At 48.6% G+C, this 10,730-nt stretch overlaps 1 protein-coding gene across 4 annotated transcripts in view; it reads left to right on the top strand.

Annotated features, from left to right (window-relative positions):
* The first annotated feature begins 7,994 nt into the window (after positions 1–7,994).
* Positions 7,995–10,730, top strand: part of MAPKBP1 (mitogen-activated protein kinase binding protein 1) — a 98,971-nt gene continuing 96,235 nt past the window's right edge. For 3 of the 4 annotated variants that reach the window (XM_057403953.1, XM_057403955.1, XM_057403951.1), the window contains exons 1-2: positions 7,997–8,124; positions 8,947–9,277. In XM_057403953.1, the coding sequence (XP_057259936.1) occupies positions 9,161–9,277 (117 nt within the window). In that variant the 5' untranslated portion in view covers positions 7,997–8,124; positions 8,947–9,160. Of the gene's footprint in view, positions 8,125–8,946; positions 9,278–10,730 lie in introns of all 4 variants that reach the window. The other variant, XM_057403952.1, reaches the window with a different exon arrangement.

The following is a 10,730-nucleotide window of genomic DNA, read 5'->3' as shown; positions in this document are numbered from 1 at the left end:
TCCTTCCAGGTCCCTGGGCCAGGGCCAGCCTGCGTGCTGAGCACTGTCCCTGCAGCCTGCGCATGTAAGAACATCCAGGGACACATGGGCCAAGGGATGCAGACACCATTCCCATGTGATGTGTAGCAGCCCTGCAGGAGCTGCACAACCTCCTCCCGGAGCCTCAGGGCAGACCTGGAAATAACAGCCCCCCGCTTCCCATACAGAACAGCCCTGCAGTGAAAATGGTGCCGTTTGTACACCGGCTTATGCTGCCAGAGGGAGGACATGTGAAGGACAATCAGTTGCTTAGACACATGCCATTGAAGATGTGTCGTGATCCCTTTCTGTGCCTGTAACGGTAGGGAGCTCTCTCCAACCTAACCTGACCCAACCTAACCTTTCTGCAGGAAACCGTCCCCTGGGTGATGGCAGAACAGTCAGGCAGCAGGTTTCAACCTCTGCTCAGTGAGCCCTTGCAAGCACTTTTAAGATATTTGTGAGAGGTAGATGTTCTCTATTACCTTTCAGAACCCCCTAAAACTCACTGCCAACAGGCTGAAGTGTGCCCGTGTCCGCACTTCCACTCAGGGCAAAATATTTATGGGGCCAAATGGGAAAGGTATAAAGTGACTGCTGTAAGGGAAACCTTTATCATTCCTCCAGAGTTCAATGGTAAGTTCATCCTGTGCTTTGTATTTCCAGAGAGGAGTAATTAAGGAGAACAATGGAACACAAATAACTCCTACAAAAGGCAACAAGGATTTGGCACCCCTTATTTAAGTACCAGCTCAGTCAAATGTTTTCCTATTATGTGGTTTTCAGCTCTGGACTCCCCATGCAAGTTAGGGACCTCTGTATCCAACATCCAATCTCTGTGTGCCTGCCAGCCCTGGCGCCTGGCCAGTCAGTCCTCTCCTATCTGCATGCCGCTGTTCTTGTCCCCACATCTAAGGTCCCAGCTAACTACTGTCTAAACCAGACAGAGTTCATGCAAGACTGCAGTTACACTGTGGGCTTTTGAGACTGTCAAACCATTTGGTCCTGTGTGTTTACCAGACCAGACTGAGATCTAAGCTTAAAGCTGCACCAGATGCATCATGTTACCCTGGATTAGCCAGGGTAACATGGCGCATCTGGGTAACATGGCTTATCTGATCAGCCAAAATTGTGATGGTGGGGAGATTGACAGTGTCCAAGCTGAGTTTTGCCTCAGTACTTGCTATGTGTCCTCTCTCATAGCCTCCATATAGACAGCAGGAAACACAACACTTTTCCATTCAGCAGCTACCACATGATGCCACTGAAAAACGAACAACACAGGTCCTGCTACTGGTGAAAACTCAATAGGGCTTTAACATAGTGTACCTCCCTTCACAAGCTGGTTAATGCACCACGTATGAACAGGTACCCCCACTACCAACACCACGCCACAGGTAGTGGGTGCAACTGTTCATGTGTAGTGCTCTACCAGCTAAGCAGCTGGAACAGAAGTGGCTGGGGCTGAGGCTTCACCCTCAGGGAGCCCACAACCCTCATAGTGCCCTGGCAGGCTTGTCCAGCCCTGCAGCACCCACATCCTGATGAGGCTCTGTGAGGACCCTTCACAGCACGTGCTGCACGAGGTGGCTGTCGGACATCCTGCAGCCATTCCCCCAGGCTGGAATCAGCCAGCCCAGATCTGTTTCTATCAGTCTCATCTGCCACCTCCCAGCAGGGCTGGAAGCGTTCCTTGCTGCACAGCGGATGCACACGTGCCTCAGGTGAGTCAGAGCATGGCCCTGGTTTGACAGCTGAGCCTGCGCATGTACGCACATTGCTAATTACAGTAAAAATGGTTTTAATTGAGGGCATGGATTTTGTTGATCCCTTGAAATACAGGAGTGAGGCATCAAGTGGACAAGTTCACGTGTTGTAACAGCAGAGCCAACATTTAAATGGATTTGTAGTTTTTTCCTCCAGTTTAGGGCACATTCTTCTAATTCAGAAAAAAAAATGAGTGTAGCTTGGGGTTTCCAAGCACATCTGCATACCTATTGTCTTACTACAGAAATTATCCATCCTTGGCACATACAAACCTTTTCTAAGCAGCATCTTCCTATCTTCAGTTGGGCTCTTTCTACGCTACACATTTGTTCATATTCCCCATGGTTTCTCTTTATCAGCACAGCTTCCTGGCAGCCAGCTGAAAGGCACTGATGCATTCAGGTATATATATATTTAAAGCTCAGCTGGGATCTGTGATATAAGCATATTCTCCCTGGATGCATTATGAACCATAGACGTCTGCATGACTTTTCCATGGGAACACAGGATTAAAAATCCTGTGTAACTGCTGGCTGGAATCTAAACATTTCAGGTACCAGGAGCCTGATAAAAGACCCAGACTGCATTTGGCAGCCATTTCCAGAAACTCATTCTGCTTATCCCTTGTAGCTGAGAGAGAGAAAGGCTCACTGGGGGAAAACAAATCGACAAAACCAATTAACTCCAGTTGGGCTTCTTTACCTGACACGTTGTACACTGAGCTTTGGAGATCTCTGTGTGTCCTGCAAAGAATCCCCAGTGCATTTGTTTCATTAAGAGGTTAATAATGAAATTGTTAAGAAGCTTGCAGTTATATTTGGAGAAAATGTATATGTAAAATACCCTTTATATATTGCATGGTAGCTGCTTTTCTTCTGTTCTGCTCTGCCTGTCTAGTTTCTTATATAGTTATTTTTATTCTGGAATAGACCAAAGCTGTTTATCTTTCCTCCTCCCCATGTGAGTGCCTGCTGTTCACTCTTCTAACAAGACAACAGGTGGAAAAAGGCATAATGACCCTGCTGAATCAACACCCTGTGAGGCTAAAATGATGGCAGTTAGCCTAACTGGAAAGCAGTTCCATGGTCCTTTGGAGGCAGGAGGGTAGACAGCTCTTGCAGAAGAAGACTGAATACTCTGCTTCCACAAGGTTCCAAAGTGTGTGGGAAAAGTGTGTTCTCTGCTCGTTGCTTGGCCTGAAAGCTGCTCAGGAAAATGAGGGTGTGGAGCAAAACGTCTGTCCCCACGATTTCTGCAGACACACATGAGCAAGTTCAACCCATGCTCTAAGCTGTCTGGAAGCTATGAATCTGCATGAGCGTGACGCTGATCCCTGACTAACTCACCTGGTCTCTGAGCTGGCCTCGATTGCTCATGCTGGCTGCCACAACTTCCAGCTTGGAACTCACTCCATCACCAGGAGAACAAGTCATCTGCAGCATGTTAGTGTCTGAAAAATGAAATCCTTTCCCACAACTGTTTCTCTGACTAAGAAATCAATGAAGAAATGGTAAAAGCAAGCTCATCAAGCAACTATCCTGGGTCATGGCTGCAATGTGGGTTGGGGTTTCTGAGGCACAGAGCACCTTGCTGCCCTTGTCAGTGCTTGGGTAGTGCTCAGTGGTTCTGGTGATGGGACCATGGCTGGCTGGAGGGTCAGCTCACACTCCTTCCCACAGGTGATGAGAAGAGCTCTGTGTATAAGGAGAACAAGTTCAAGGAAACGTTTTAATATCATACTGAGAGGGCTTGTGTGGCACTTCTGCTCCACTGCTTTGTGTCTTCTTTTACATGCTCTTTTTTATCATGATATTTGTGAGTAGGGAAAAAAAAATTGTTTAAAATCACTTCTAAAATGTTCCTTTGGCTTGGAGCCCTACAGGACAATTCTGGGATTATTTGCAAGATGCTATTTCTTAGAAAAGGACAGAGAATTTCTGCAACAGAGAAAACATTTTCAGATACTTCATTACCTAACACTTTAAAATGCAGCATTTAATTGATGGAGGCATCTGTTTTCTCTCATTATTTATGCTCTCCCTCAGCAGACTACTTTAAGAACACATCATTCAAGACCAAATGGCACAAATGCCAAAGAAGAAATACATAATTTATTCATGGTACGTTTTCCTTTCTGTCGAGGAAGAATTTGTGTCTGCTAGAGAGAAGCTGAAAATCCTATTGCCTTCAGTTATCATTAACTGATCTCAGTCAAGCTGCTGCCCTGTGGAGATGGGCCCTACAGGAACACACTGTAAAGGACAAGCCTTGTCCTGAAGTAAAGGCAGTGTACTAAAAGGTGAGCAATAGTGGGAACAGCAGTAATCGGTGGGGTGGGTGAGCACAGGGAGAAGCACGCACACCATTACAAGCCACAGTGGGTAACTTTAATGCACTGTGACAGAAGAAGCAGCGAATGACAGCCCAGCGGATTACCTGCTTGACTGCTGCTGTGGGAGAGCTTATTTTGGATACCATGACCAAAAGCAACATCAGGAAGCATGTCATGGAGCACAGGGTTTGCCAATTGCTTCTAGACATGCCACTGGATGAAAAGTAGAAGTTTATTCCTCTTAATTTCAAGTTATTCAGTATTTATTGGAGGATAGGACTGGGAAAAGAGAAGCCGTGCGGGTTAGCATCATTTACTCCGGTTTCACTCAGGCTAAAGCTCTAAAGTGCTAATAGATGTAGAGTCAGTGTGAGGGCTTTGCACTAACCTCTCCTTGTTAGATATTACAATTGGAAAATGGGGCCCTTCTAATGATGAAATAGGTGTGTGGTAAGACTTGTGCTGCACTACCTACAGGAAGCTGGTGAATCCTTCCTGTTTTTCTTCTGTATTAATAGGATCAAAGAAAAAAAAGGGCAAGTGTTTGTATTAATAAAACCATAGAAAAAGTTTCTTTAAAAATCACTGGCAAAGTCCTTCTCTTTGCCTCATACTTTGAAGAATATGAGGCAAAATCCTCATACTCTTCATCAGTACCAACTGCTGAAAGTCTGTGACATGTTATCCTGCTTAAAAGGCAACTAGCAAGGTAGTATGCTTCAGTTGGAAAATCAGAAACATCCCTTCCCTGTCCTAGTGCCTTTTCATTGACTTTAAAGTCCACTGATGTTTCAGAGTTCGCCTGTCTCTTCAGTTGCTTCACAGACACAAAGAATTGTAATCACAAATCACATTATGCTGTGCTCAGCTTTCAACAAAGGAGGAACAATGCTAGCTGATTTAAACAGCGTCTCCCAAGCACATATCTCAGCTGTGCCTTGTTTTCAAAGACATCCCTCAGTTCTTTCTCAAATGTATGCATGTTTCTCCCAAATGTGATGACTCCGATGTTTTACTGTTGAACAGCAGAAATTTAAGAACCATCAACTATGGGTTGTTTTTTTCTCCCCTGTGCAATGCCAGGTCCCAGTTCTGTAGAGGCTGGTGCCTGTTTGTAACTCCATGTCCAGTGTGAGTAATTCCACTCACTAGAATTGATAGCCTGGATAAAACTAAGCACAACTGTAAATCTTCATAGAAGAAGGGGTTTAGTTTTGCAGCAGCAGCTCTGGTTTCCTTCATGAATTTCTCCTCACTCGTAGCAACAGGGCACTGTAATTCAGCAATAGGACAACTGGGTTGGTAGAAATGGACAACGTTCACATTTATTAGAAGAATCCTTTTCTTATGTGACACCTTTTGGGTTTCAGGCCATGTCTGGGGCTGAAAGCTAAGATCCCTAAATGATTCTATGATTCCATACTTGTATTCCTATCTCCTATAGACTTCAGTTATTTTAAAAGTAATTGCAACATTACCAACTCTTGAGATTTCATTGCAAATCTCACAAAATTTGGCACCTTTCGGAAAGCCCTGGTTCTGGAACCTTGTGACTTTCTGACAGCACCAAGCATGGATTTCTCAATGGCACCTGTGCATCAAAACTGAAGCCTTACAAAGGTTAGAAATCGACATTTTAAACTAAGTTCCTGCAGGTTAAGTCACATAGCTGGAGCTGGTAGAGATTAGACTGATATCCTATGTTATGCCTCTGGGTGTTTTCATCAATATAATGCAGGTTTCTGACCAGTCAAGCCTAAAGATCATAGTCCTGCAAGCCCTAGTGCCTGCTCAGAATCCCACTTGGAATGCAAACAGCCTTTTCCTGAAATTCAGGCAGAGCAGGTTCACTTAATCACAACACATTGATGGTGGCAATGTGCTGGCCACAATGGGCACTGATAAGGGGAAGACCACAGCTCCTGTGAATCCTCTGTTGTGGTAAACCTGTGCCTGAGCATCAGCAAATTTTCATGGGCTGTATTTTGGGCATTATCATCTCCAATTGCTGTGAATACTCTGGATTTCAATTAGTCACTGAAAATGGGACAGTCACCAGAGATGGGAAAGGGAAGAGGGCACCCACAACAGGAAACAGGGAGCCAGAAAGATGCCCAAAGGACAGATTACAATAAATGACAGAATTTGTTAAGGAAGGAGATGCCAGCAGGACTTTTCCACCTTAAGAAATGTTGGTTTCCTTTCTCCCCTCTAGGGCTTTGTTGCGGAGATGTATTTTAGGCCAGTGCGGACATCTACAGTCACTTTGAACTCTTACAGCACTACATCCTAAATGTTTGCCCTTTGATAGCAATTCAGAGCTGGTGGCCTGTGAAATCTGATTCCCCGCTCCTCTCATGCGATTAGAAGGTACGGTAGGGCAGCTCTCCTTCCCCATTTGGGAAGCTCAGTGGCTTCTGAACTCTTCCATGGGAACCAGCTACCAGGCAGCTCCAGGACAAAACCTTCTTGCTGGCTTCGTGTGTGTTTGCTTCTAGGTTCCCACCTGCTGTGAGCCAGCACACAAGCATCCAAATTTCCAACTCCATGGGTTCCATCCCCACATCTTAATGTGACACTGGGCTGCCAGATTCCTAGTAAGAACTTTGTGGAGCTGAGGGGAGAAGGAGCTCTTCAAGTCTTACGAGGAGCAGCTGAGGGAACTGAGGTTGCTTAGTCTGGGGAAGAGAAGGCTCAGGGGGGACCTTATTGCTCTCTAGAACTACCTGAAAGGATGGAGTGAGGTAGGAGTCAGTCTATTCCCCAAGCAAGAAGTCATAGGACAAGAGGAAATGGCCTCAAGCTGCACCAGGGGAGGTTTAGATTGGATATTAGGAAAACTTTCTTCACCAAAAGGGTAATGAGGCATTGGAACAGGCTGCCCAGGGCAGTGGTGGAATAACCTTCCCTGGAAGTGTTCAAAACCCATGTAGATGACGCCCCCAGTGACATGGGTTAGTGGTGGTCTTGGCAGTGTTGGGGGTAAAAACTGGACCTGATGATCTTTAGGATCTCTTCCAAGCTACCTGGTTCTATGATCATAGGTGGGAACCTATAGGTACCTGTGCAGTGGGGTCCTACCATGCCATTTTGGGGCTGTGGAGTCATCTGGTAACGCCCACCGCAGGTGCTATGGTCTTGGCTTTGCCAGTAGCCTCTGCACCAGCCAGCTCTGTGATCACTGCAGCCGAGCAAAGGATCCAAGCACCACATCTGTGTTGTTACGAGATGTGCATCATCCAAGCCAGGCTACCCTGTGGTACGGCACTCAACTTTTCACCTCGTAGAACTCCAGTCCTCCCAGGAGCACCCTCAGGAGCACATCAAAAAGGCCCGCAGACCCTGCGGGTGCCACAGCGATGGCACCCTGTCCCCTCGCAGCCTCTCCTTCCCCTGAAGGCTCCTGTCAGCACAGGCTTCCCGTCGTGCCACGCCACGAATGGCCGCCGGGTGCGAGGGGCAGATGGTGAATGCGACCCCCGGTGAGAGCGGCCCCTCCCCGGGTACGGCGGCGGTGGGACACAGCCTGAGGGGCGGCGGGCACGGCAGAGCGGCTCCCTCCCCGCCCTAGAGGCACTTCCAGCTCCCCGACACTACAGAGCGCCGGAGCTCGCCCTGCGCCAGCCCCCACCCTCAGCGCGCTAACGGCTCCCGCGGATCCCGCCCCCCGCTCCGCTGCGCGCCGCGGTTTGACCCGCGCGGGCCGCCGTAGCGTGTCGGATCGGCCGTGCCGGGGCTGCGTGCGGCGCTGCGGCCGGGGGGCAGCGGCTGGGCGGCGCTCGCCGCGGGGCTGCGGGGCTCGGCGGGCGGCCTCGGCCCCCCGCGTCCGGCACACACACGCGTGCGGAGCCGCCCCCTCGCCGCCTCCCGCGGAGGGAACGGCCCCCGCCCCGCCTGCAGGGGCGGCCCGCGCCGCAGCCCCTCCTCGGGGGAGGTCGGCTGCATGGGCAGGCGCGGCGGGGCACCGCGGCGGTGGCTCTGCCGGCAGAGCCGCTGCTGAGCGCCAGGTAGGAGAGGTGGGAGCAGGGGGTGGAGGAGCCGGGGCGGCCGGCCGGAGGAGGCGCGTCCCGTCCCGTCAGCCCGCAGTGCCGCCGTGGGGAGGGGGCTGGCGGTTGTGCTGACTCGGACGTTTCTCTCTTTCCCCTTCCCTCCTTCTCTCTCTGTTCCCCCCGCCCCCATTTTGCGCGGAAGCCGGAGGATATATTTGCTGCAGGCTTTGACCAGATCCCTCTTTCCCCCCGGCAAGCACCGGGGCTTCGGGAGAGGTGAAGGGTTTGTAATCGTTGGCAGCAGTCACAGTTCCTCCTTCACCCTCTTTATAAACGAAGGGTGCGGGGATGTGAAGTCTTATGTGCCTTTATTGTCAGATATCACCCGCTAGTTATATATGTGTGTATGTACTTAAAGCAGAGCAAAATTTGTGAGAGTTAAAAACTCCCTCATGTTTATTCTCGGTGTGCTTCTGCGGTTTGGTATTTAATGATGAAGCACAGCGCTGTGCTTTCCTTACTGTGAACCCTAAGGTAGAATGGATGTGTATGGAGCAAAAGCAAGGGGCTGGATGGACTCCGTTAGTGGGCTCCAGCCGTGAGGATTGTTATCTTTGTCATAAAATGATACTGAAATGTGTAACATAATTTTTTTTGATCTGGCAATTGGTTTAGATGTGCCAGTACATACTAAAAGGATAATAATTCTCGTGGAAGCCTCTGCGAATAAGCAATGCTGCACCCGTCCTTACCATAAACTCTTGAATTTGGCATTTCTTGCAAAGAATGAGGGTAGAATTCATTGTGAATGTTGTACTGACCCACGGGTGCATCTTTCAGTTTAGATCACTGCTGATTTGATCCTCTGGAATCTGCAAGGGAGAAGTCTGCCAGCCTCTGTGAATAGCTCTGCAGTGTAACAGGAGTGGAGTTCCCAAGCAGAATTGCTGAGAGCTATGTGAACGGGTGTAAGCAAAACTGAGCACATCGGGATTTCTGCCTCAGCCCTGGGCTCGTGTGTGTGTGTGGGGTGAACACCCTCTGGCACCTGGAGATGATGTCGGTCGAAGGGTCTACAATAACAAGTCGGATCAAAAATCTGCTTCGCTCCCCTTCCATTAAGCTGAGGAGGAGCAAGCCTGGGAACAAGCGTGAAGACATAGGCAGCAAGGTGAGTGCTGTGTTGCTTAAGGTCCCATGTGTACTAACAGTATGGCTTTGGGAGACTGGTGTAACTGTAGAGTGATGCAGAGCAACTGATATGTGACTGTAGTCTGTCTCTTAGTTGGGATCTTTACTGTGCTGCATATCCTTGCTAAAGCCCTGGTTCTTCTGCTGAAGCACTTCTTTTGCTTGTGTGGTTATCTGCCCATTCTGTATCAGGAAGCTTTTGGGATTTTCCACACTGTGGTGTGTGGAGTTGTTACAGATGACTGACAGGAGAAATATAATACTGCCTCTTCCTCCATGTTTCCAACTGCAAACCTGCATTACTGGCAGCTGGTGATACACAAAGACCTGTTCTGTGTAAGCAATTGCTCTCAGCCTCGCAAAGGAGTGTTCTCAGAGTATGTAGGGAAGGATGGGATGGTCTGAGAGATGGAGGATGAAAGATGTATGTTGGAGGTGACTGTTCAGATGGGGTCTGCATTCCACAGGCCCGGATGTGCTTTTCTCCATGTTCCTCCTCTGTGTGCCTCAGACTCCCTTCCCTTGGAGATACCTGTGGTATAATGCTTCTACCTGAAAAATCCATCATTCTTCCTGGTGTTGTGGAGCATTCCTGACAGTTACTCACTGGGAATTGACTGGTGTCATGAGGAGGATGACTTAATCCTGGTTGTGGAGAACAGGAGCTGGGTGGCATTGCCTTGTGCTGACAGCAGGCGCCCCTGAGTCAGGGCACCTCGCTCAGTCCCTTCACTGATTCACTTGTAACCCTGTGCAAATCACTCGGCCTTGTGTAGCTTGTTCTCTCCATAAATAGAAAGGTTAATCCCTCCCCCCCTTGTAAAGGCTCACTAATAAATAAGAAATGCTTGTAATCTGTGACTGCAAAGTGCGCTCATTTGTCTCAGAACAATAGTGCTTCAAAATTTATCTCTTGGAGTGAAGAGTGTGTGTAAAACTTCAGGGGAAGTAAATGACACCTTGCCTAAGTGTCCTGTCCCCAGCATAAAATCCTGTTCTGGTTCAGGTCAGTTTTCCTGAGATGGCTATTTCATGCCAAGGAACACAATATTCTCTTGCCAAGAAAGGGAAAAACCTGCTTGGCTTCCTCAGAGCTCTCTAGAGGAGAGTCCTTGGTGTTTGTGCATGACCTCAGTGTGTTCATGTGCATGCATGCACTGCATTTAATGCAGCCTGTGGCCTGCCAGTGAAAGGTGCTTTGTAGCTGTTGCTGAAGAGCAGTTTGTTGATCTGTATTCTGCAGAAACCTCAGTCAAAAGAGCCAAAATCCACCTGTACCACCATGTACAGTGGGCATTGTATTCTTGCTTTGTGAACAGGAGCTGAGATCTGCACACTGCTTTCCAGGGCTGTGACCTGCTGCTGTGTACCCAGGGTATGCTCTGGTACCTGGTTGGTTTTGTTTTCCTTGCACATGCCTTTTGGAAGAGCTC

The sequence above is a fragment of the Pezoporus wallicus genome, unplaced genomic scaffold (assembly GCF_028554395.1).
Source record: "Pezoporus wallicus isolate ANWC-B61680 ecotype Strahan unplaced genomic scaffold, APGP_CSIRO_Pwel_v1 contig_8673, whole genome shotgun sequence".
Classification (NCBI taxonomy): domain Eukaryota; kingdom Metazoa; phylum Chordata; class Aves; order Psittaciformes; family Psittacidae; genus Pezoporus; species Pezoporus wallicus.
The sequence above is the reverse complement of the archived record's forward strand: the minus strand, read 5'-3'. Positions and strand labels throughout refer to the sequence as shown.